Source organism: Petromyzon marinus, chromosome 3, assembly GCF_048934315.1.
Source record: "Petromyzon marinus isolate PM22_M1 ecotype Great Lakes invasive population chromosome 3, UKy_Petmar_22M1.pri1.0, whole genome shotgun sequence".
In the NCBI taxonomy this organism is placed as follows: Eukaryota; Metazoa; Chordata; class Hyperoartia; order Petromyzontiformes; family Petromyzontidae; genus Petromyzon; species Petromyzon marinus.
The window spans coordinates 572,959-600,807 of record NC_133669.1 but is presented as its reverse complement, the minus strand read 5'-3'; the positions used below and the strand labels follow the sequence as shown (position 1 = coordinate 600,807).

At 49.1% G+C, this 27,849-nt stretch overlaps 1 protein-coding gene across 6 annotated transcripts in view; it reads right to left on the bottom strand.

The window, feature by feature from the left end:
- The window catches only part of LOC116950990 (protein phosphatase EYA1-like), a 107,324-nt gene that overhangs the window by 42,971 nt on the left and 36,504 nt on the right, over window positions 1–27,849 (bottom strand). For 4 of the 6 annotated variants that reach the window (XM_032969272.2, XM_032969247.2, XM_032969287.2 and 1 more), the window contains 4 exons: window positions 23,396–23,523; window positions 11,301–11,367; window positions 8,445–8,587; window positions 5,529–5,681 (listed from right to left, as the gene is read on the bottom strand). In XM_032969272.2, the coding sequence (XP_032825163.1) occupies window positions 5,529–5,681; window positions 8,445–8,587; window positions 11,301–11,367; window positions 23,396–23,519 (487 nt within the window). In that variant the 5' untranslated portion in view covers window positions 23,520–23,523. Of the gene's footprint in view, window positions 1–5,528; window positions 5,682–8,444; window positions 8,588–11,300; window positions 11,368–11,855; window positions 15,186–23,395; window positions 23,524–27,849 lie in introns of those variants that run through there. The other 2 variants (XM_076072047.1, XM_076072049.1) reach the window with 2 other exon arrangements.

Below are 27,849 nucleotides of genomic sequence, written 5' to 3'. Positions count from 1 at the left end.
TGACGTCGGTGGGATGCTGAGAGGTGGCGTCAGATTGTGGAGGCCTTCATCCAGCGGTGGAATGACCACAGCTGCTGATGATGAAGATGATGATGACGTTATACAGGAGTCAAGCATACTGCCGCCAAGTTTACAGTGGATGAGGTCAAATCGTACAGAGAAAACAGAGTTTACCTACAATCACATCAATAAAACAACAATCCTGATTTTGTGAGCTTGCAGGAAGAAGACAAGATGGTAACTGGTGATTAATAATTATTTTAAAGGCCATGAATGCTGTGAAACATCATACCCACAATGCAGTGGGGGGATCCATCATGGATAAGCGAAAACACGGATAAGCAGAGTTTTCATCGACAATCCGTGATAAAAACTCCTCACACACAATCTTGTGGAGTAGGCGATACATTAATTGAGCGATGCCTCTTGTCCATAACCTAAGCGCAAAGCAGGTCAGTGTTTCAATTTTTTTGGTTAACTGCCGATTTTGCGAGTAATAGCACGTGGGCCAAATTACAGATACCGGGATGAATAAAGAACCCAGAGTCATAGACGCTGGAGCTGCGGATGAAAAGAGTTTCGCTGTCCTCTGGAGATTGCAGCTACAGGGTGTCGGGACCTGTGCAGCGATTGACTGGCTGGGGAGAGCGAGCGAGCGAGCGTGCGTCTGCAGCGCGTGGCCCTTGTCTACTGTGGCTTGATACTCTGAGCACATTGAGATGGCTCTGCAACAAAGCGTCGGGCACATACACATGCACACATGCACGCACGTGCACACACACACACATGTACACGCACGCACATGCACACACACACGAGCTAAACTCATCATCAGAGAGAGCGATGACGTGTTTCTATCGCAAGTAAGGAAAAAAAGTATCATAAATTCAATTTGCGAGCCGTGCTAACAAAAGACTTTGTCGAGACTTATGTTGTATCCTTTACATGTAATCTGTCAGTCCACCGCATCGCCCCCTTCATGTAAGTCGACTTTGCCCAACGGCGAATAATCGTGAAGGCAATCTGTTCTAACCTGGACTCGGGCTCTTTGTGAGCAACTGCTGAGGAACAGGGTTAGCATAAAACAAAAGACTGGTGATTGGTGGCAGAGACGTTACAACTTGACTAACTTTACCAAGTTAAAAATATGTGTGGTGTTTTCAACGTTATCCATGTGGTGATGCCATGTGGTAGAAGGTCAATAATATATAACAACATATTTTAGCCACAGGAAAACAGACACCTTTCCACAATTAAAAAATATATACATACATTTACCTTTAATATATTACATCATGACACTGTGGTGTTAACATTAAAGGTGTGCAGGCTTTGGAGTCGACGCTAGCCGTGTCGCAGTTTGTTTATGGCTCTGTGTTGACGCTGGCGCAACGGCGGCGGACTCTGTTCCTGTGAACCACACTCAGCGATTCCTGCACTCATGTTGAGGACTGGGTCACTGCAGGTCACAACACTCACTCCCACACTCACACTCTCACACACACTCACTCACACACACTCACCCACTCACTCTCACTCACACACTCACGCACACACTCACACACAAAGATCCCCCATATAGCCTTAACAGACTGTAGGGGCAAGTGCTGTTAGCGAGCACCTATAAAGGACGGCACGGCACACGAGGGGGTGGGTGGACAACACCACGCCCGGCCGCCTTTGTCTCCCTAGTAGCGATGTTTACACATCGCACCAGGTACTCATTTGAGGCTGAGTCGACCTAGGGGAGGCTCAGGACCAGTTAAAATAATCGTCACTGTTGTTGGCCGTGAGCGGGAATCGAACTTGGGTCGCCAGGTTCGTAATGCAGCTCACTAACCGTGACACTCCCGCTCCCCACACACTCACCCACTCACACACACACTCACCCACTAACTAACCCACACACTCACCCACACACTCACCCACTAACTAACCCACACACTCACCCACACACTCACCCATACACTCACCCACAAACTCACCCACTCACTCACCAACCCACTGACCACACTCGAGATCACAACATGTATCTATCTGCATCTTCCCTCCCACTGTCCAACTGTAGAATCCCCCTCTTCCCATCATCGTCTCTCTTCTCATGTCCTTACTTCCTTGTCCACTTCAAGAAATGCGTTAACTCGTATCTGCTACAACCCTAAGAGTGCTGTTTGTTGCTTGATGCGTGGGATTTTGGTTTTGTTGGCTTGGGCAATGCAACCACAATTTAACTTTTTTTTTACAAAAATCATTGTTCAAAGTAGCCTGGCTATTTTTCGTCAAATTGCAGGGAGATTGTTCTGTCATTCACTTCTGCTGCCATAAGCGCACATAATGCGAAAGGCATGTTTTGCTGGGTGCGCGGCAAATCTGGAATATTACAGCCTTGCGGTGTGTCAAGACACAGGTTTGATTTCTCATGCACCGCAAAGATGTGGTGTCAGGAATGATCCCAGGGATTCGGGAGCACAGGCAGCGATATAGCATGACGGAAACAAATGGAGGTCATTAAACGGGATTTTATAATGAGAAGTGACACCATTCCGCAAAGCACCAAGTGTGTTTCCACATGGCGCTGCTCCGTGCATTCTGTTCCCGGATCCGTAACGGGTAACGGCTGTGAGCTAAAAACAAAGTTACAATCGGAATTCCCACTTTCTGAGCGGATGACGACTATTTTTTAGCAACTCTGCATCCTGCGTTACAGATACAACAGATTTTCACATATATGCGATCGCATCAAATTATTATTGTGCGATGTATAAACCGACCGTTCGCAGGAGTTTACAGTGCAAAACAACTGCCGATGTGCAAGCGCGCGCGACGTGTGAACAACAACGACACTGGCACACATGGCGACAGCGGATCGGGATGCTTGCTAGACGCCTTATCCGGCCAGGTGACTCGGCGCTAGAACCGGCGGCTCGCAATGGGAAGGCTGCGAGTTCACATCCTGGTTCGGGGTTGACGCAGCTCATCAACCCTCCAGGGTCGATAAAATGCTGCTTCGTGGGGAAGTCAACAGCGGTTGTTCTATGGATAGACTCGCCCCCACCGTAGGAATGAGGAATTTCCACCACTGGCTCAGGCCTGTAAACAGGAGATAAGCATTGCTCCTTTGAGCAAATACATTTTACTTTTTGACAAACTAAAGCCGGACCTTAAACAGTCTAAACTAAAATAAAACTCCAACTGCGCCACCGTCCCTACTCTCCCCCCCCTTGCTCTCAGCTCTCCCACGCGCACGTAAACACGTGAACACGTACACGCGTGTACAAGTGTATGTGTGCACACGTAAACACGTGTACACACGTACACGCGTGTACACGTGTGTGTGTGTGCACGTAAACACGTGCACACATACACACGTGTACACGTGTGCATTAACCGCCAAAGGTCATCCAAGTGCAGACACAGACCGGACATTAAAGTTAACGAGTCTTTGGGGTGATCTGGCCATCACGGTGATTGTCGGGAATGCGATGAGGGTTCAATTATAGGGCCATTACCCAGCAGGGACAGATTACTGCCCTGACTGTCATGGCTGATGGCAGAAATAAATAAAAAAGAAGAACCGCAGGGTCATCCAGCAGTGACAGCGCTAAGGCGAAAATAAGCAGTGCTATATTTTAAAAGCGTGCTTTATAGGTGCCTCTAACGTCGGTAGGGCCACGAGCATTTACTGAACAATGCTATTCATAATTTCAAGCTATCGGTTTAACAGAGGGTGATTGGCGGAGGGGGGGTGCGGTTTGACCATACTTCACCAGGTTAGTAAATGGAATACATCTTGTCTGACCTCTCCCCAGGTACCTGCCTAGTGTGGAGCCCCTCACGGCCTTCACGCCTCCCTGCCCGCTCAGTCAGCTGTGAGAGGTGGTGGCATCTTGGGGAGGCCTTAATATAGCAGCGGATTGACCATGGCTGCTGCTGCTGATGATGAGTTTATCCTCCCCATACTTATATGTTCATCCTTTTCGTTGACCGTGAATCTCACGATGTTTAATGTGTGGCGTTTCCCACCGATTTTTTTGACATTTGGCCCTGGTATTGCACGTAGCTTCGGGGATTTGTTTTATTTAAGGTGCTTTGAGTTGCCAAGGCATTTAAGCACCCAATAAACACACAAAGATGAATTTCGCAAACGCATTCCATTTCAGGACCCTTCTGAGTCTTGCCACTCGGTGAGGGTTTTCTGGACTATTGATATGATATGTAAATGTGAGCATTTCTTGAATAATATTTCTTATAATTTCAAAGAGGCAATCATATCAGTATAAAGTTACATATTAAAAAGAAAAGTAAGGTACAGCATTGGCAGTGGTGTATAAGCACAGTTAACAAAAATACGAAATATTTGTCAACAGCACAGCTCAAAATTTGTAACAATATTATATATAGTGCAGGCGACGTTTCAGGCAATAGGCTTTCTCTAGGGCAATTGCCCGGATGTCACGTATTATATACACATCATAATTTTTTATGGCAGCTGTTGGTGACAAATGTGTAGAGTTTGTATTCCAGGTAAATACTAATGGATAAGGCAATGCCATCTTCCACATTTCCTCAATATTAAAATCGGTGGCAACAGATTTAGAATAATCAACTCAAATCGTAGGTGCTTTACTTTACGGCTATATTCATCTGAAGAGACTTCACTCGGCTCCCCTGCATAACATCCACTGCGCATGGCTCACGATGGCCTCAACACTTCCCAAGTAAAGTGGGCTGCAGCTGCCAGAGACAAATACCGTGTTGTGTACACACACACAGAACCGTGTTTATGGCCGGCGTTTTATAGCCTCAGCCAAGCACAAAGATGCGTGTTTACAGGAAAGCTCCTCGAGGTACAATGTTCTACAGTAGCACAAACAGTAAACAGGGAGAGGTGAATACACACGCGGCGCTCACAGGGTGCCAATTCACCTCGATGGTGTCTGGAGATAATAGCAGAGTGCTTAGAATAATGAGAATGCGTTGTACGTTTGACAATGCCATTGTTTAAGGGCTAATGTTGGTGTCAAACGTCATGCAGCACTTGTTTACAGCCCATAGTTCTCTACTATACTCGTATACCTTTAATGCTAATTCAGAATATGGTATATTAATTTAACATGTACCCTAACCCATTACGAACACTCGTTATGGCAGCAACATGACGTGCATGTATACATAACAGTATACTTGCGCAGTGTGCAACACAGACACTGTGATGAATATTTTGTTAACTAGGACCTCAATGAGTAAGTCACACCACCTGCAAATATGAACTCGTTACAAGATTCAATTAAATATCAATGACGCTGCCAAATGCTTGAGTTAATGTGTGTAGACACAATCATTGCCATCATCGTCATCATCATATTACAAAAGCAATTCAGGGGATATCATGAAGGTTGCCCAAACAACACGAGACGCAGCCACGGTGGGCACGCTGAGTGAAGTAACAGCCTCCGCGGCTCAACGAGCTCCGGGACGGTGACGCGCAGTGGTGGCCCGTGCCGGTGACGGCAGGATGCGGAACATACCGAGGCCCTCACCTTGCATCTGGTAGGGGTACGCAGACTGTGCCGTTTGCGAGGTGCCGAAGCTGGAGCCGTACGAGGAGAGGTGCCCCGTCTGCACGGGCGACTGTGCCTGACTCAGGCCGCTCTCCGTCTTGATGCCGTATCGCAGGGCTCCTGGCTCACGGCAAACACGGGCAACGCCGTCTCCGTCACCTCGACATCGACTCGGTAACGCCGGAGACTTCACGCACTTCATGTGTCGCTGGTGAGACGAGAAGCGCGATTGATATTCCCGCAAAACGACCGACAACGCCTCGGCCAAGACGGCCTTGTCTCCCGCAAGTCCAGCTGTGGTGCGGCACGGCCTCCGCTGTACGTGGCTATGTGCAAAGCCGCTTCCACGCAGTTTCTTTAGGAATATCGCCTCTCTCCAGGTTTGCGCAAGTGTTTCATTCACAGTGCGCTTCTGCCCCACGCTTTATTGTCGCACTAAAACCTTCACTTTAAACAAACAGTCCAGCTTTAGCGGTTGCAAGATGTAAAATACTAGCAGTAGAAAAAAGAGAAATCTACTTAAGCTTCTACAAAAAGCTTTCCAAGTATGCTGCGGTTGTCTGTGTGCCTATAAATCTGTATTAAACCGAGGAAAAGCAGCACCGAAACAAAATTACCCATCGGACATGTGGCTTTATCGGCAAAACACATTAAATAAAAATTCTATTTGAGGTTTAAATGCACAAAGAGGCCTATTGAAAGCAATTCCCAACACATCAGGAGCTTGAGAACATTTGCTCTGGAAAAGGCAAAAGCCATTATGTGGCTAATGGACCAGGCTTCGCTGTTTGATCTACGATAGCGGCAATGCTGTGCGCCCGAGTTTAGGCACCGCCAACCGCCAAGCACTTTGCATTTACAAAGGGCTGCCCGACGGTACTGGTTACTGTCGCGAGCGTCGCTGCCTGCGTGTTCGCGTGGCCCGGCCGCGCGCTCACTCGCAGGACCGCTGCGTTACTTTTTTTTTCCTTCCTTCTGTCTGTAGTGAAGCTTTTCCACGGCTGGAAAACCGCATGCCGTTTCTGCACAATAGCCATGGACAGAAGTAATTGTTGCGCGCACATTTTACACGGCCAAATGTGACGCAGTATCAAAGGCGTGCAAATACAGAGCCACAATTAAATTACGGGCTAGAAACATACCACCACCACCTACGCCTCCACCCTTACCACCACTACCACCTCCACCAGCACTATCACCACTACTGCCACCAAAGACAAAGATCCCCCGTATAGCCTTAACAGTGCTGTAACAGTGCTGTTCGCGAGCACCTATAAAGTCCGGCACGGCACACGAGGAGGTAGGTGGCCAGCACAACGCCCAGCCACATTTGTCTCCGTAGTATCAATATTTACACACTACTCGTTTGAGGCTGGGTCAACCTAGAGGAGGCACAGGACCGCATCAGATAATCGTCACTGGTGTTAGACGTGAGGGGAAATAGAACTCAAGTCGCCAGGTTCGTAGCGCAGCGTAGCGCTAATCGCACCACAACCGCTCCGCACGACTACAATACCACCACCACCTGCGTCACTAATATCACCTTCTAAGAGGAGGAGGGTGGAGCGGTGGTGCAGTGGTTAGCTCACTGCTATTTGAGCGTGGTGACAACCCAGTTCAATTCCCGGCCACGCCTACCATGGGTGGCGAGTGATATCTAAACCTACCTTGGGTGGCGAGTGATATCTAAACCTACCATGGGTGACGAGTGATATATAAACCTACCTTGGGTGGCGAGTGATATCTAAACCTACCATGGGTGGCGAGTGATATCTAAACCTACCATGGGTGGCGAGTGATATCTAAACCTACCATGGGTGGCGAGTGATATCTAAACCTACCATGGGTGGCGAGTGATATCTAAACCTAACATGGGTGACGAGTGATATCTAAACCTAACATGGGTGGCGAGTGATATCTAAACCTAACATGGGTGGCGAGTGATATCTAAACCTAACATGCGTGGCGAGTGATATCTAAACCTAACATGGGTGGCGAGTGATATCTAAACCTAACATGGGTGGCGAGTGATATCTAAACCAGTCACTGGCACCCTGCTTCAGCACACCACACTGACCTTAGGAATGTGGAATTTCCACCTCTGGCTCTGAATCAGAATATTTATTTATCCTGGAAAAATCCGATGAGCTATAAAGCTCTTTTTCACAGATCTCCAGTACGGGCGGCCCTGAGCCTTACACAGCCAGGTGCTACCCCACATTTGTTTGAGCAGTGAGACAATTTGACCTTTAACTTTCAAACCTAAAGATCCAAGACAATCCATGTATCCCATGGCTGTGGATGGCAGCGTTATTAATCAGTGCATGAAGCCAGCTTAGATGCCTGGATCAGGAACGTAGACATTGCCAAAGCAAACGATACAAAAGCTGAAAGTGCACAAGGCAGCACTGAGAGACACAAGTACGGGATTGCACCGAGAGACAGGAAAAGGGAACATGCGAATCCGGGAACACAAAGCAGACACATCGTACTGACAATAGAAGTAAACCAGCTTGGGCAGGACGCGGCACGGCAAGAGGGGACGGCGGATGAGACTGGTGACAAAGTGGCAGCCAAAGGAGGGAGCGTGTCCAAGTGGACGATCACTGCCGACACGGATCAACGAGACCAGTTCACGTGCAGGAGCGAGATGAGACCAGTTCACGTGCAAGAGCGAGATGAACGGGCGGCATCATTGAAGCGCGAGTAGTGTGGACGGTGTCGGAAGGCCTTCATCCAGCAGTGAATAGATCACGCCTCACGACGACGACGATGACGGCGATGAAGATGGCGGACTACGAAGACGACGCTGTGGGCACATTTCGATTGACAGCTAGACGAAGGTACCCTGCGTGTCGCCAAGCTTGCCGCGCGGAGGCTCACCGTAGTCGGAGACGCCATAGTGCGCGGGCTGCGCGTAGCTCGCGTAGGCGCCCGCTTGCTGCATGCCCGCCGAATACTGCGCCGCACCTGGGTACGCCGCCATGGCCTGGGCCGGTGGGGCCGACAGGATGTGGGGGTACGACCTGCAAGCACGGGGGGAGGGGGGGGCACACACAGAGAGAGAGAGGCTGCTGCATCGCCGTCGCTGTGTTTGTGTACTTGGGATAGCACGTGTTTGCACGACGCGCCCGCGGTGTGTGTGTGTGTGTGTTCAAAGTGAACGCCTAACCGTGTGTGTGCGTGTGTGTGGGGAGCGGTGGTGCAGTGGATTTTTGCGCACTCTGCTTAGTTTCAAGTCACCTGGGTTCGCATCCCAGCTGTGGATAACATGAATGGCAAGTGCTATTTAAACCTGTTCTGGGCCTCCCCTAGGCTGACTGGGTCTTGGACGAGTACTCGGTGCGGAGTACGAACACCGGCACTGGGGACAAAAAGGTGGCTGGGAGTGGTGCTGGTCACAGTACTTACTCACTTGCCGAACTGGTTTCAAGAGGCACTCACTAACAGCACTTGCCTTTACAGATTCTAAGACTAAGCAGGGGATCTTGCCTCATCATGCGTGTCCATATGTGTATGTCCACATGTGTGTGTGCGTCCATGTGTCCCTACGTGTGCGTATCCGCATGTGTGCACGCCTGTCTGTGTCCATGTGTGTGTATCCCATCTCAGTCAGTCGACCCATGGCACCTGGGTATGTCCCGTGATCTCCTGCCAGCGGGCGTTTGACACTTCATGTGGCCTTAACGTAGCCTGGCACAAGCGCCGTAACCGCCATTTAGTAACGAATGGCGGTTATTGTTGTTGTATGTCCATGTGCGTGCACATATCCGCGTGTCTGCGTGCGCTTGCTGGAGGTTGATGAGTGGGGTGACAGGTGAGCCCCACTGTGGGGAGGGAGGCAGATGTCAGTGCTGGGTGAAGTATGTAAACAACAACAACAACAAAGCCCCTTGTCTAGCAAAACCATTGCCTTCCTCGCCACACACTACGTAAGATGCCATCGCTCTCACAGTGCATTACAACTGAAGTTAAAATCAAAGCCAGATAAAAACACGTACCACGACTGCCAACTTTGAGAGCTTGCATCAGCAGTAGCGTCCAAGTACAAACTAAACAAATGGCAAGCGTGGTTCGCTTCTGTTTAAACTATGACGATCTCTTTAAATTCGATTATTGTTTTCCGTTTTTTTCCACCTTACGATCGAATTCCTTCTTTGGAACTCCATTTCATAAAGCGACTGACTGAACGTCACCGCCGGGTGTTGAGCAATCCACGGGACAGCATCGCGAGCGTGGGTGCACCGAGGGGAGTGATCGGTTGTGTGAGGAACAGATTGCACTTCACCACAGGATTGAATGAGCTAACACTTATATTAATACGGCACACGAAGGCTCATAGCTGACAGAGAGGGTCCTTGCCCGTAGACATCTTGCAGGTCACCAGCATTGGTTTAAGTCAGCCTGACCCTGCTGATGAGACAATGACTGTCAAAATCGGTCCAGAATTTGCATTTATTGAACCAATGCTGGTGAGATGTTGTGCTCCCGGAAGCCGTGCAGGTGATGGGATGTGTTCAACACACATTCTGTGTATTTATGTGATGAGACAAGTATGGTAAGGGGCATATTGTATGCTTCTGTCGTTTATAAACAGAGTAAACAAACTTCCAACTGCATGATTCTCCTAAAAAAGACTCAATAGTGTTTTCCTAAATAAGTGATTATTATGCATCGTATTAATGAAACGTGACGAAAGCGATCAAAAGGTGAGGTCACCACTGTGGCAACGTCGATGCTTATCGTGGAAGACAGTCCACGGTAAGCTAAGGTGCGCTACCGTCAGACGACTGAAGCCATTTACAATCAAATTCTAAAGCTAATATTTTTCAGTCAAAACTTTAAAAAAACACACCCACAGATGCTGCGGGGCGTGGGTGAGCATCTCGATGGCAAGCACCCTTGGCACATTAACGTGGCACACGAACGTGGCATATTAACGTTCAGCCTCGGCGCAGTGAGGCAGCTGCCGGCTACAGCGCCATTTATATTATTTCAGGGGAAACTCGCGAGGATAATTGCGAAGCAAAAATACCACGCGATGTCCAAATGTGGCTCCAATATAAACACGCGGTACATTAGGGCTTTGTGTGGCCCACAAAAACGTGCCGCCGCTAATGTTTGTCGGGCAAGTCGGAGTGACATTTGGCGGCAGGTTAGTGCCTCTGCTAAGCACGACGGTGTCACGAGCCATCCGCTCGCGAGCGCTGTACGCCAATGGAGTAGTCCGTGCTCGTGCACGCGTGTGTATTTTTTGTTACGACACTTGTTTTAATTTACCCAACTAGGATGTGAGGAGTGTGTGTGTCTTTGTGTGTGCGTACGTGCGGAGAGCAATGGCACAGCGGTTAATGCCCTCCGCTACGAACGCGGAAACCCGAGTTCGATTCCCACTTAAGGCCAACACCTGTGACTATTATCTGAACCCATCCTGGTCCTGACCTCGGTTGACTCAGCCTCAAATGAGTACCTGGTGGGATGTGTAGACATCGCCACTGGGGAGACAGAGGTGGCTGGACGTAGTGCTGGCCAACCACCCGCTCGTGTGCAGACCAGCCTTCATAGGTACTCACTAATTTAGATTCTGATTATAATAGCACTTACCCCAAGATTTTGTTAAAGGCTATATCGGGAATATTTATCTTGTCCTTGTCTCGTAAGCGGAGTGGTAGTGCCATGGTTATCAGCGTGAGTGTGTGTGTGGCATCTGCTGCCTGAGGCAGCTTGTCCGTGTCTCACTTGGAGGGGTAGAGCTGAGGCGAGTACTGCAGGGACGCCACTGGGCTGTAACTTCCACCGGTTATCGCTGGACAGAAGGAAAAATAAAAAGATATTTCATTTTTTAAAACGTCAAACGTACAGAAATATTTAAAAATTCTAAACTCGAGCTAGACCAGATTTCAAACGCTCAAATTCCTCAATGTTTGAGTTGTAGCAGCTGAACTGCCATTGTTTTTTGTTTTCCTTTCGGGGGAGAATTGAACCAAACCTCAAGTGTGGAGGCAAACTAAACGTCGCGGGGAAGTGTTGAGAGACACAGCACAAGCGCACGCAGTGCAGCGGCCTGCCACTGCCAAACTTGTTCCGTGCCCCACGTGTACAGAATAACAGCTCAACAAGAGGAATAAAAAGAGCGATAAAACCAAGTACAAACGCATGTAAATAGTTTTCATTGAAAAAGAATGACGAAACAATGAAATGATTTTAGCGTGTAAAATGAACATGAGGTTAAAATCATATTCTGCTTATTTTTACTTCATCCAGCAACGTATTGACAAAGGGCAGTGCACGTACGTGATGAGCAAAGCCATTGTGCGGTGTGCCTCGTAGAGCCTGGGTACGGCAGGAGGAGTGCAGTGCTGAGATCATTTATATCGCCCCGCATGGCACGCAGCCGACAAAAGCAACGACTCGTCAGCTCGGCTGCCACTCGTGACGTTGCAGGCCGATAAATCCACCACTCCATACGCACAGCACCCCCGCCACCGTGGCCCAAGCCGCGTGCGCAGCTTCTCATCGAGCAGTGGACTGACTAAAGATGGCTGCACGGCGTGTGTGTTCGTGGACAAACTGGGAGGAACGACAACCACCACCGATCCGCCTTCCGCGTCAACGTTGGCACGTGGACTAAACCGGTGGCGAATGAAAACGAGAGCCTGAAAAACGAATGTTTAGCTCGCTCATCCCTTCTTTGTCCTATATACGACTCTGGCCTGCTAATTTACACAACTTGAATTCCGGACAAGGCATGATTACGAATATTTATTAATATACGAAGATTGCCGATACCTAATTATTGTGATATTGTTCAGAGCAAACTCCCAAATATTGATCTGCATCATCTTATTACAAAACACACAAGATGTCGCGTGCATCGAGGCATCTTAAAGTTTTCCGCTTCGGGTAAAACACATATTTGCAGGTGGTTTTTAATTTTAACAATGCAACAGGACACCGCTTGCAAATACTGCTGTTTAAATACAATATAATCCCTATGTGTTAACGTGGCCGCGAAACCCAAGAACAAGAGGCCAGTCGCCATCCAGACAGCCACTTTTGACGTCACCATTTTCAGGAATTGCCAATGGCGTTTGCGCCCGAGCAGCGCGCTGTTATTGCACGAGGCAGCTGAGAAGACGCCGAAACGCAAGGCTTCTACGGATACGAGAATAAGAAAGTTCTATTTTTCTACGGTGTGAGAGCAGGCGTCCTGACGAAATAACACAATAATCCACCGGCTTTGGCAGAAGACCAGTCTTTCTTTCTTCTAAAAAAAATTCTAAAGATCTAAAGGTTTGGGGTTTTTTTTCTGCTGGATTCTCTGGCTGTTTCAGCTACAAAATCCACAGAAGTGCACCCCGATGTTTTCAGGGGGTGTTTGGAAGGCACGAAGGGCCCTCCCATTCGTGAAGCTGTGGGCTGCCTTCAACGCGGAGCTTTGAGCAGCTTGTTAGAGATTGCCCCCGCTTTCGGGAGGGGTAATCGGTGGCACATACTCCAACATGCGCCCTCAGGGGAAAAGGATCAGCCCCCTTAATCCTTTTAGGCTACCGTCAACGGCAGATGTCCCGGCACACTTAACTGCTTGCCTCGCGCATCTTTTCGCGGTTTAGCGGCCACGCCGTTCGGGAAAAAATATCCCATTAGACGCCGCTGCTTAAATCGCCACGTTTTTCTTTGACAGCCTTAGACACGCTGCTCCGATACTGGGAAGGGCAGAGGCGTTTTAAAATAATTCACTAAACCGTGGATCGTATTGTCTCAAGTTATATTTTTAGCATAGCAGGCTGAAAGTTGTCTAAATGTAACATGCGCTTTTAACTGTCCCACTAATTTTGTATCCTGTATTCATGTTTTGTGGTGAGACACCTACTCAGCTTATAAATACTTTAAAAAACCAAAAAGACCAAAATTATAGAGCATGCTATTGCAATACCAGCCATAGCTTTGTCCATAGCTCACTCACAATGAGGGATGCCAGGTTTTTTTGTTAAATGTGTCAGAGGGGAGCCGAAATTAGAGGACACATTTTGGGAAAAATAGTTTTTTTTCATGTGACTCACATTTCACAACAGCTTAAAAAAAACAGAAAGACAACATCGCCCAGCCTGGCAGCCCTGCTCACAAGTGGCCGAGAGCATCGCAGCGCACGGCGAGTTACCGCCACAGCTCGACTGCTCATGGATTGTGATTCCCCCACGTGCCGTGTGGCGAAAAGAAGTTCAACAAACGTGCGTACGTACATTCACCTCCACCCTCGCTCGGAGACCTGCTCAGGTCATACGAGTCAAAACCAGGGGCGGAATTGATTCTTACGCTCACTAAAAAAAGGATCAAATCGTGCGTGTAAGAATATATATTTTTTATTCGTATATATGTTATAAATCAATTAGTTCCTGTGACCGCTTAAATCACTATAGATGCTACAATGGGCCACGATGTTTAAAAAAATATATATTTATGAATTGCATCACCACTCTGAATGATGACACTTGATCAAATCGTGGGGGGGTTCTTCTTGGGTCGGCTACCACAGATCAATGTCCAACTCACTCGAGCACCTAACGCACTGACTGGCATTGCTGCACATCACCCGTAAGGTCAAAGAACAATTCTCACAACCACATTTAGTAATGAAATACGACGTTTCGCTTAAAACTACGCGAATATCATGAGAAGATCCAGGAAGACAGAATTAAAATCCAGTAAGTCAAACTAACCACGTTACCTGACCTGGTTACTCGAGAACCGACGATTCTTTGTAGAACCGAATGGAAGTTGAAGTCGCTGGCGACGACAGAGTAACGTCTCCCACAAAGTAGTGTGCTCGCACCGTGACCATTCACATCCACACCAACGATCAGTCAATTCATACGGAGACCAGACATTTCATATATGCGAACCACTTTTGTGTGACAGCCCAATGCAAGCACTTTCACCCCGTCAAAATAACCCATGACGGCATGTTTAACAAACCTAACAACCTCGACTACCAGTAAAAACATTCACGAGCCAACCCAATTAAGACCCAAGTGTGTGCCTTCTATCTACAGAATAGGAACCTGCAGCGGGAACTCACCATCACCTGGCCCAATGTTAAAATCCTGGCTAGCTGCCACACTCAATCCATCTCTGACATCCAGGACACTGGCAGCCTCAAGCCAACATTTGTAGACAGAACGGTGGCAAGACTCAGGACCCAAATCACCTGCTCTACCTGCTGCCAGCAGACTCAATTCATATATCTGCTGCCAGCCGACCTTTTGGTTTCACGCGGGTTTGGCTCAGCAGCTCCAGGGTAAGGATGCTCCAATACGCCTCGGCCCAGCGGAGCTGCCACGTCCGCCGCACAGCCCCGTCCCTGGGCCCACGCGACGCACCGCGGTGCTCAGCGGTAGACAATGGCGACGTACAATGTCTCTGCAGGTGCGCCCACTGCATTGTTTTATTTTTCTTTGTATTTTTTGACCCGCTCATCTTACGGGGAGCAAAGACGGTCACGGCAAAAAGTGTGTGGGGAAGGAAGAGGGAAACACTGCAAGGGAGCTGACGTAATGTTTGCGTCGGTCACTTGGTTCCAGGTGATTCTGCTGGCACGGCTCACCCGATACGGGCGGCCCGCGAAGTGCTCCGTCGCCGAGCGTGCCGTCAGCATCGCCCGTTGCCGGCGACTGACGCGGCTAACGCGGTCCGCGTCGCCGATGTCAGCGCAGAGAACGCAGAGCGCCGACGCGGCCGTCGGTGGAGGATCGCTCAAAAACGGTAGCGGGCCGGCCTTGCCATTTTTACGCCGCTACGGCGATTGCACAAAGGCGCTGACGTGAAGTGCGTTCTGCACGGAGCGTGTGAAACCGAGGTCGAGCAAAAATACAGGCCGGTCACGGAGTCTGCCGATGGGCCCCATCGGAAATAAATGAATGGTCCGTGGCACAAAAGAGGGACTTGTATTTTTGTTCGTCACCCTTTCATATTTCACCATCCATTGCGTCGCCAGTTGGAACCAACGAGTGCCATTCAACTGTTGGTGGGAAAAAATAAAATCTCGTACATAAACGCTCGGACCTGTTTACTAATTTATTTGAGCATGATATTCATTTTTTTGCCGCACTTTGCAATTTACGTTGAAGGATGAGTCACAGACAGTTTATCTGTAAGAGAAAAGATTACTGTGCAAACAGCAAAGTCAGTGTGTTATCCAGAACACAAGCCGGCTTCAGGCACCTGGCAATTTTAAATGTTCCCAGTCTCGCGAGTAACTGCACTCACATACACACATACACACTTACATACACAACATACATACACAACATGCATACACACACACACACTTACATAACATAAACACACTTACGTGAAAAGAGAAACGCGCGTCCTTTTATTGCACTCCGGCAACGCCGAGGCATGAGCGAGCGAGCGAGGTGGGGGGGATGCCGACCGTGAAAGAAGGGAAACGGACGCCTTCTTTTTTTTCTTCGTTGCACTGTTTCTGCTCGATGGTTTTCACATTCCGTCTTAACCCATGACCCACGGAGCAAAGGGGGGGACGCTAGGGAGGAGCGGCACTCGGGTCGAGAGAGAAGTCTCTCACGACCTGGCAGGGACAGGGAGCGTAAATCTGTCCGTCGCAACGGCACGCAATTATTCTGGAGTCTTTCGCGGACGCACATAAAACCAAGCGGAGGCCCACCTCTTTCCGCTTCGCCGGCTTCACCGGCCCAGTGGCTGCAGATCAAACCGCGGCACACGCGCAAGCACACGCCCACCGTGGGTGCGCACGCACCACACATACAGATGCGCAGCAAGTAACGTCGATGGACGATCCGCTCAAGTTAGGCACCCAAGGCCAGGTCCGTGGCCCAAAGCGATGCATCCCTATTCTGCTCCCACCTCTTCAGCTCGCAATTCCACGATACACCCTCGGGATCTTGAGCCAAAACTAAGGTGGAAGTTGTCGTGGCTTCCTCTTGCCTTCCACAACAGCGATGATTCGGTGACACCATCAACGGGACGTGAATAAACACTTCACGCAATGGCTGTACACACACACGATGTAATGTGATGTGGTGGCCATGAAGTGAAGAGAAAGCAAGACCAATGCAGCAGAATTTCCGTATCGATCCGAGTGTAGAGCCATTCATCAAATTCCAATCGGCTCTAATCCACACAAAAGATATGACACCTGGGACTCACAACTCTGTGGATTTGTACTGTAGTGCCAAGTCCTTTCATTTCACAAAACGGCCAACAGACCAAAGGCAGTACTCCTCCAGCACAGAATGTTTACACACCATGCGTGGAGGCTCGGGACCAGGAGTAGTTTAGAACACTTCGGAATTATCCAAGCGAACCTTGACGATGCACACCACGATGATAACTGACGTGTAAGCCTGCCTTGCGCTTACTCTAGAATCCAGTCTAGATTGATGAAGCTCAAATTGAGTACTCGGTCGAGTGTTGGTGTGGTCATCATCACCAGAGAGAAGATGAAGGAGCTCAGGCAAGGAGTGTGCGGCCCACCACCACCACCCTGTATATACCGTGTGCTCGCCTAAACAGCTGCTCAACAGCAGCACTTGTTACTGAAGCCTATTCAACAGCGAATGTGAATCTGCTGCTGGGTGATGGCCTCCCTACACCAAGTCGGTCATGGGGGTTGTTTGATCATAATTCACCAAACTAATTAGTTCAGGTTGAAAGCTTTGTGTATCTGAGATTTGTGGTATAGAAGTCAAGCGTGAAACGATGCGTTAATTAATCGATGGGAGCCGACCCCAATGCTCACAACACACGTCCCCTATACCGTAAGAAGCACCTCTTATATTTTCATACATAATTGTTTCCTTTTAGGGCAGCGTTATAGACAAATGTGTCGAGTTTGCATTATTTGCGCCTGTGCGTCACTGCTAACACGGCATCACAAATAACCTGTGGCGTCTCAGGACGCGGCGCCAACAGCGCGACCGAAGTAGCAATGCAGGCGACGGGGGCTGCGAACCTTCTCTACGCGGACGGCAGAGGCCGGTTCCGCCTCGTCAGCGGGCATGGCGAGCCACCCGGACCTTCCCGGGGACCGCGCGACCTTGAACAGCGCGCACGAAGCTCCCAGAAGCGCCGTGCGGTGCGTGAAGCGGCCAGCCCTGCCCGTGGCCCCGGGGCAGCAGGTGCTTGCGGCACGTGACGTGTGCCGCCCGGCGATCGCTCCGACTAAGACCAACACGGCACGCTCGCCACTCGCGGCCAGCGGCGTCGCGGAGCGACCAAGTGACGGACGCGGCGGTGGCGGAGGAGGATGGGAAGTAGCAGGATGGGGACAATGACGACGTCGATGCCGGCGCCCCTGTAACTCTGGGACGGCGCTGGAGGGATATCGCTGTCGTGCTACTGGAGCTGTGGCCGCCTACATTGGATTATTTTAGCCCAGAAAATACATAGAGGATGATGAGCTGTGTAAAAACACCGTTGTTTTTGTATGAAAATAAAAATAATAGGATGTACCCTTCCTGGCAATAAAACCGCAGGTCTTAAGATGTGCAAACATAGAAACCTTTTGCAAGGAATCAAGTCTGCATTATCCACACACGGTACTTGTGTGCAAAAGGTTTGATCTATTTGGTGTTTGAACATCTTAACACCTGTTTTATTGCCAAAAAGGGTAAAACCTATTCTTATTTTTTCATACTTTCATACTGGCAAAAAGGTCCCATTTTGTACCGTTATTTTATATGCGGAAAAACAAATATGGGAAGCAGGCGTTATTTATTTTGTTAATATTGAATGATTACTTTGTGTTAAGTAAAACATCGCAACTGTTCCAAGTATAAATATTAATATAAAAAAGTATAACTGGACAAACAGTAAGCCCACGCGTGGTTCTTGTTGTTGGAATCTATGAAGGTTTTTCCTCGAAATAAGTTTACAATGAAATCGACATTGCCATGCATGCCAGGCTGGCACATTGACGTGAATTCTATAGTTGAAGGAGTGTGTATGCACGTGTGCATGTGGGCACAACAAACAGACTTCGCAGCAGCACGAAACATTCTCTTACAATGGTTGCACAGAAGACAGCGGTAGATAGACAAAGGGCTGTTACCTGTACACAGAATATATACGAATGCCACAGACAAAGACGATTTATCAGGGACTTTTGTTCGTTCTATTGATGTTTGCAGAAAATAAATAGAGTAAAATACACACACACACAATGCGAAGTAGTACATGTGGTGTATATGTATAAATAACACCTGCCACAGTGACACCTCATGAAAGATGCGTGGCCTGGCTACTCCGTTTAAGGAAGGCCACACGCGTGGCATTCTGCTCCAAAGATAAAGGCGTACTACAGACGTGTGCTATTTTACAACGATGATCTTCTGGATAAATCCTGTGGCTGTAGGTTAAGGTTTTTACAACACTCGATTTTGTTTTGGCCATTATACAGTACCTCTGGTTACAAAAATAAATTAAACAAATCATTCTGTGCAATAAACACTGCTGTTGTTTACATTCAAACATCTGCAAAATTAACATTTACAACTGCCCACACAGTGTATGAGGCATAAGAAGGGCATGACAACGAGTCACCCAAATACACGACCTTGATTATGACCAAGACGACCTCGCGTCGCTGGGCCCAGTGAAACCAGCGGCAGATCAACACTAACCAGCAGAGCGCAGAGGCCGGCGCTTACGTGCCCGGACCTCACGCCGCAGTGCGCCGGTCCTCGCGGCCGAACTGCCGCGTATCTCTAGACCGCGTTTCCGGGGGTCGCACCGCATGTTGCTGATTGGCAGGATGTCCGACGTTTCGCTGGGAGCTTCTTCAGGAGCTGAATTTCTAATCTGCGCAGCGTTCAGCGTCCGAAGAAGCTCCCAGCACGTGCAGCGGCACGTGGTGCACCCCGACAACGCAGCACAGGGCCTTACACCTCCACCTGGCTATGAGGTCACGCATTCAGCTGCAGGAGGTTAAACCTACAGGCAGAATTACTCTCATATCACGGAGCAATCATACCAAACGTCAACTAATTTCTAACAGCAATTTCAAGTAATGGTATACCAAGCATATTCCTTCCGAACTTTCTATTAAACCCTTTTTTCTACTCTCCCCTGACAGCACATTCTTGCCGATCTTTAATTTTTTTCCGTTTCTATTGCACACACACAGTGACCCATCCTCCGCACCCTCTACACATAAACATGCTAATCCCCCAGCTAATTTTCTGACTTTGACACCCTGCTGCTTCAACACTTTAACACAGCTATTTTTGATATGTAAACTCCTTTGTCAAGGCGCCCTGCTCCTCCCACCGAGCTTAAAAGGCGCTGCGAATCTTAGCGGCGGTCATTGAAGTGCTGTCGTCCCGACAGTTCTGTTCCTTCACCTGAAGAAGGCCACTTGTGTTGTGGCCGAAACGTCGTGATTTTTGTTGTTTTATGTTTTACCTAAGTGACTTTACCGAATAGAACCAAAGAGTATGAATGCTAGTTTAGTTTATAACGCACACAGTGCTGGTTGTATAACACAAAACGTTCTTGATGCACAAATGTACCGCAAGGCTGACATGCAGGTGAATGTTAGTTTATAACGCACACAGTGCTGGTTGTATAACACAAAACGTTCTTGATGCACAAATGTACCGCAAGGCTGACATGCAGGTGAATGTTAGTTCATAACGCACACAGTGCTGGTTGTATAACACGTAGCGCCAATGTGTGCCAACATCTTTCGTCACGTATTTTGGAAAGCCGTGGATACCCACAATGCAGGAGCGGTGGATGCACTAACCGCTGCTTTGCTGCATTGGCGATTTTGAGGCTTAATTAAAAAGTAGTTTGAACGATTCTCTGCTGAAATTTGATGAGGGTGGCTTCCCGTAAAATGTGATTTATTAATGGGATCAGTGCGGTGTTCAGGCAAGCAGCCATTCCCAACTTTCCGTCTAATTAATAAGGCATTAACTAGCAGTCCCTGTGCTGTTTTCCCGGAATCTTTAAGGGGCATTATTTATTTAAAAATGGAGGCATATCAGGTGGCTGGTCCTGACCTATTGAGTTTCATCCCACAAGAAAATCTTTACGCATCTTGGTGGACGAAAGTGATCGATAGAAAGCTGAAATCCCTAAAATAATTACGGAGCGCGGATATCGCAACCAAACATCACAACAGCAGAGGCTTACGTAACACGGTTCCAAAATACACCGCCGGCAGGAGAACAAGAACCAATGTTTGTTTCCAGGAACGAGGTTCAGCGCCCGTGGGGAATGCTGAGTGTCTGTGCGATGTGGCCATGTTGGTGGTGATGTGGTGGTGATGTGGGAGTGGTGGTGTGGTGGAGGTGATGTGGCGGTGGAGGTGATGTGGTTGTGATGTGGTTGTGATATGGTGGTGGTGTGGTGGAGGTGATGTGGTGGTGGTGTGGTGGAGGTGATGTGGAGGTGATGTGGTTGTGATGTGGTGGTGGTGTGGTGGAGGTGATGTGGTGGTGGTGTGGTAGAGGTGATGTGGTGATGATATGGTTGTGATATGGTGGTGGTGTGGTGGAGGTGATATGGTGGTGGTGTGGAGGTGATGTGGAGGTGATGTGGTTGTGATGTGGTGGTGGTGTGGTGGAGGTGATGTGGAGGTGATGTGGTTGTGATGTGGTGGTGGTGTGGTGGAGGTGATGTGGTGGTGGTGGTGTGGTAGAGGTGATGTCGTAGTGATGTGGTGTTGGAGGTGATGTGGTGGTGATGTGGTGGTGGTGTTGTGGTGATGTGGTGGAGGTGGTGGAGCTGGTGGTGACATGGAGGTGGTGGAGGCGGTGGTGGCCGCCAACCAAGCCAAAGTGAAGTGAGTGGCGCGCCCGTGGAGATGCGGAGATGTGACTCTATGAAGAAGCCCACGAAGTAAACGATCTGTGCAGAGCGAATGCGGGAAACCACAAACCACAACCACAGGGGGGGGAACCTCCCACACGACGCAATCGTACGGCGGTGCCATTCGTGCATTCACTGTGCATATGAGAGGCTGTGCGCGAGCACCAAAGGTTTACTATTCAATTCAGTCTCTGCACAAATACCTGCAGGTGTAAAAAGAGACTGGTGGAAAAGGTTCTAAACGTACTGTTTTAAATCTTGACTTAAAGCTTTCATGACTGCAGGAATTCATATTCTTGGGTCTTTTGGTAAAGTCACGTAGATAGGCGACCGCTTTGGCGACCGCTTGTGTTGCGATCGAAACGTCGTTGTTTTTTGTTATTTTCTTTGAACCAATCTACGTGACTTTACCGAAAGACCCAAGAATATGTACTCTGTTTTGTACGACATGCTCTTGGTACAATTTGCACGCATCCATTTGTATCTATCACTACATAACCAACGCACCTCAACATAACGAAGCGTATATCATGAATTCACCTTGCCCTGTTGGTTAGAGTTTGTACAGGAAGCTTTGTTGAAAATACTAAAACGCATACCTGCAAAGTGAAGCATGAACATGCAGGAGAAATATGTAATCCTGAACTCATAAACGTAGATAATGGTGAGTAATACTTGATGGTTCTCAAGTCACTTTTGAGATGGGCCACAAAGACAAAGATCCCCTGTATAGCCTTAACAGACTGTTGGGGCAAGTGCTGTTAGCGAGCACCTATTAAAGCCGGCACAGCATACGAGGAGGTGGGTGGCCAACACCACGCCCGGTCGCCTTTGTCTCGCTAGTGGTGATGTTTACATATCGTAGCAGGTACATATTTGAGGCTAAGTCGACCTAGGGGAGGCCCAGGACCGGTTCAGATATATAATCGTCACTGGTGTTGGTCGCGAGCGAGAATCGAACCCGGGTCTCTAGGTTCGTAGCGCAGCGCGCTAACTGCTACACTACCGCTCCCCACACACACAGCCACTGGGCGAGAGAGGCACACGTCGCTCAATCAATGGGGTCTTTGCAGCAGTGAGATCATTCTTTATCATTGTTGTGCTGTGGTTACGCAGCACGGCTACAACATTAACACCTCCTGCGCCTGGATTCACCAGTGTCTAGAACATTACACAGTGTGACATGAATACCATAATATTCATGATGTGCTTTTTAATGCACGATAATAAATTACCATGAACATAAAAAAAGAATGGAATGATTCATTCCCAGGGAAATTTGAAGACTTGTCACTAATCGAGCTCACAAGGAAATTAAACGATACATTTTTCTCATTTAATTTTTAACCGACTCGTTTAAGCTGCATTTGTCAGTTCCGTTCATTCCATGAGCTTCAGCTTCTTCGAAGAACAACGCACGGTACAAACCCGAAAGCACGTCGGAGCGCTGAAGCGGCAGTCAACCTGCATGCGTTGCATCATTGTCGACATGAACGCTCCGCGGTTCACTCTGTCAGCCACGGGCTGAGACCCCATCGGGGCGACTACACAACCACCAGGAGAAGCCTTCGCTCACTTTCCCTGCTCCTACTGTGAACAAAGACAAAGATCCCCCGTGTAGACTTCAGCAGGCTGGTGGGGAAGGTGCTGCTAGCGAAATGCACCCATGAAGGCCATCATGACACATGACGGAGTGGGGTGGCCAGCATCACGCCTCACCGCCTTTGTCTCAAAAGTGCCGATGTTCACACACCGCAGCAGGTTCCCATTTAAGGCTGATTCATCCGAGGAGGGGAGGCCCAGGACCGGTTCAGATAATCTTCACCCGTATTGGCCATGAGCGGGTATGGAACTCGGTTCGCCAGGTTCACAGTGCAGGACGCTAACCGCCAAGCCGCTGCTCCTCTCGACGCACGCACAGCGCACTCGCACGTACACACGCGCACGGAGCGCACGCGCACGCACAGCGCACTCACCGCCGTTGGTGTCGTGTGTGGAGGCGGCCAGGTAGACCCCCGCGCCGTCAAGCGAAGAGCGGTCGGGCGAGTCTCGCTGTCCCGTCACTGCACCTGTTGCGCTTCCCAACTCCTGCATCTCCATGCACCTGCGTCGTCGCGCGTGCGTGGGCGCGTGCGTGCGTTTGTTTGTGTACATTCAGGATGTGTGTGTGTGTTTGTGTGTGTACGAAATGGTTTGGTGTCCGTGCATGTGTGTAAGTATGGAGATTGTGTGTGCGCATGGACATAATGGGAATGATATGTGCGCGTGTGTTTATACATTATTGTTGAGGATGTGCGAGTGTGTGTGTGCACGTGCATGAATGTGTTGGCATGATATATATGTGCATGTACGTGTGCGTGGAAATAATGGTATGGTGATTGAGTGACCATTAATGTGTTGGTATGGTGTTCATTTGTATGTAAGCGCAGTGACGTGTTTATTTGGTACCCATGTGCATGTGTGCGTGAATGTGTTGGTTTGTTGTTTGTGTGGTGCGTGCATGTACATGAACGTATTTGTATAGCGTATGTGTGCATGTGTGCGATGTGAAGACAGAGGGAAGAGGCAAGCAACACACTTAACAAGCACAGTGCTGACGGTGCTCACGGCTCTCGTGACGCTGCAAACTCGCAACCGGCTATTCATTAAGCTTCACAAAAACATCCAAGTCGCACCATGGCCTTATCAAGTTTTAATTAGCACGCTATTTAGAGTGAGCCTTTTTGCGAACACACCTATGAGAAACTCACAATCAGACGATACCACAGCAATCTTACACTATGAGTTCTATAACTCACCGCTGTTATCATTCGTGCACACAAACTGTGGACCTTACGAAGCCCTGATGATGACCGTGCAGGCTCTGTGTGCTGCAGCTCGGCAGTCAAAACCACGCTGGGAAAATATCTGGGGCGGGAACTCTCTACTTCTGATTGTGCTCAGCAGCAGCATTTTAATTTAAAGGTAAAAGTTTTAGTTTAGCATAAAGTTAAGGCCACATCTTAAACTAATGTCACTCGTAACGTGCATCCATCAAAAAGGTACCAATCAATTGCGTACCACATATTCCCCGTAGCAGTGTCACCAAGGGATAAACGATGTGAGAGACATTACGGATATTCTTCCAAAAAGTCAGTGGGCTTGGGCAGCACAAATCGCTGGCAGCGACGATGTCCAATGGACGAGACTGACAGTACGTCCACCGTGGACATGGAGCGACGTAATCCGCTCTCGTGACCAGACGCTCTGATCCAGCAGTGAATAGATCATGGCCGATGACTGCATTGGAACTTCACTCTACGTTATAGTACGCGCGCAAATAGAGAGCAAAGTCTGCATTGTTCACGTTGTACTATCCTTCACTGCCGTCCTTAAGTCGTACAAAGTGAAGCCCTCCCACTTAAAGCCTTGCCCAACATGGTGTCCACGGAAGAATTACCACGGTTCACCCAGATCGCTTCTCTGGAGACTTCAACTGTCGCCAACGTGGCCACCTTGGGATGGTCCGCTGCGACGAAACCAAAAACAGACGACGCCCAAACAGAAGGGCGAGTGGCCAGCTGAAGCAATCTCCAAACTGACGCGTCAACGTGTCACGAGAGTTGGATGAACTTCATTGAGACAGTGAGTCTAGGCAGTTGAGTTTCTGGGCAGGACAGTTTGTCCAATATATGTCAGGGCAAAATGTGGCAGTCGGAATTCACGAGAAACACTTGTTTGCCCTAAACAGGTTCTTGTTTTGATTAAAAAAACACAATAAAAATAAGAGTGGTTTATTGATGTAGGGGATGGCTCTGGGATGACCACACATGACCAGGTTTTGTGGTAAATTCATACGGGCATCGCGCGTGTCAATAAGCCCGCAGTGTAGTTGTGGATTAAGCGCGAGGGCAGGCTAGCACGTGCGAGCGAGCGATACACAAGCCGAACGCTCACAAGCGAGCACATGCTTGCATTGTGTTTGCCAAGAGTACGTGCCACTTGCGAGCGAGCAGAACTACGCTCTTGTTCCGCGCACGTCCGCGTGCAGGAGCGCCTGCGCATTTGTACGTGCGCCGGGACGCCTCGCGCGCGAACTTACGCGCGCGTATGTAAGAGCGTAGTACGAGCGTACGAACGGGGGGGGGGGGGGGTTGGAATGGCGGGTTAGCAAGGGTGAAGGGACGGGGGAGTCTCGTTGAACCGCTAACCCTCGCGGCACCGCCGTGACAGATGGGCAGCTAATGCGGTGGGGATTTGAGGGGCCCCGGCGCCTTGCCCGAGAGCTCCCAACAGCGACTCGCGGAGGAAATCATGGCAGGCGAAGGGGGCGAGGGGGGTACTGGGAGGCGCGCTGCGGTTAGACTCCAGACAGCCCAGCGCTCGGCGTTCGCTGCGCACCATCTTAAACATTTCCTCCTCGCCAGCCCTGCCATGCTCGGGGAGGGACGGCCCAACGTGCATCTCTTCAAGCTAAACTATGTGGAAACAAGTCAAGGGCATGGCCATTAACCACAGTGGAAGATGACGTGTAACTTTTTTTTTGTTAAGTAGCTTCACTTCCACAACCACTTTAATAATTATAACAAGCTGTTTGTCTAACCGTGCGACAAGAATAAAAAAACACATTGTAAAATGCCTTAAAAAATGAACATTATTGACAGTGGTTGTCTTACAGGTAAACTCGCCCCTGCCATAGGAAAGTGGAATTTCCACCAATGGGTCGGGGCTGTAAACAGGACAGGAGCACCGCCTCAATGCTGTAAAATCACTCGTTGGAAAATCCCTCTTTTCTACATTTCTGAACATATCAAAAAGTGACGATTCCAACTCAGTCACCCACACATTCCAAGGTATATGAGTAACTTGACACTGTGACAATGGAAGCTAGATATTCCCCGATCTGGAACATCACAAAAATGCGGACACTTCTTTTGTAGCAAGGCATCAGAGAGACGCTGTTTAATTTACGCCCATTGAACGGCAGCGGCGTCACATTTGATTATTTTGCCCTCAACAGCCACACCACCACATCAGAGACCACATCGCAGGCCACATCACAGGCGGGGGAAAGCCACCTCCGAGGCCGGCTTCGTTAACTCTCTCACGCTCCCCTCGGTGAGTCACCGACGCGTTCCGCGCTAGAGAGGTTGCACCAGATCCCAGCCCTCGTCAATGACGGCGGATTTGTGGCCGTGCGTCGTCGCACCCCCTCCTCACCCTCGCAAAGGGCCCAGACGTACACAGCGACCCTCATCGACCTCGCGTAACAGCCTCGCATGCTGCAACTCGGACTCACGACGATTCATAACAACTCAGACTCACCACGCCTCCCAAAAACTCACTCACCACGCTTCATAACAACTCAGACTCACCACGATTCATAACAACTCAGACTCACCACACCTCATAACTCACTCACCACGCTTCATAACAACTCAGACTCACCACGATTCTATAACAACTCAGACTCTCCACGCCTCACAACAACTCAGACTCACACACGCCTCATAACAACTCAGACTCACCACACTTAATAACAACTCAGACTCACCACGCCTCACAACAACTCAGACTCACCACGCCTCACAACAACTCAGACTCACCACGCCTCATAACAACTCAGACTCACCACGCCTCACACCAACTCAGACTCACCACACTTTGTAACAACTCAGACTCACCACACTTCATAACAACTGAGACTCACCACGCTTCATAACAACTCAGACTCACCACACCTGATAACAACTCAGACTCACCACGCCTCACAACAACTCAGACTCACACTTCATAACAACTCAGACTCACCACGCCTCATAACAACTCAGACTCACCACGCCTCATAACAACTCAGACTCACCACGCCTCACAACAACTCAGACTCACCACGCCTCATAACTCACTCACCACGCCTCACAACAACTCAGACTCACCACGCCTCATAACAACTCAGACTCACCACGCCTCACAACAACTCAGACTCACCACACTTCGTAACAACTCAAACTCACCACGCCTCACACCAACTCAGACTCACCACACAACATACCAACTCAGACTCACCACGCATCATACCAACTCAGACTCACCACGCCTCATAACAACTCAGACTCACCACGCCTCATACCAACTCAGACTCACCACGCCTCATAACAAATCAGACTCACCACACCTGATAACAACTCAGACTCACCACGTCTCATAACAACTCAGACTCACCACGCTTCATAACAACTCAGACTCACCACGCCTCACAACAACTCAGACTCACCACACTTCGTAACAACTCAGACTCACCACACTTCGTAACAACTCAGACTCACCACACTTCATAACAACTCAAACTCACCACGATTCATAACAACTCAGACTCACCACACTTCGTAACAACTCAAACTCACCACGATTCATAACAACTCAGACTCACCACACTTCATAACAACTCAGA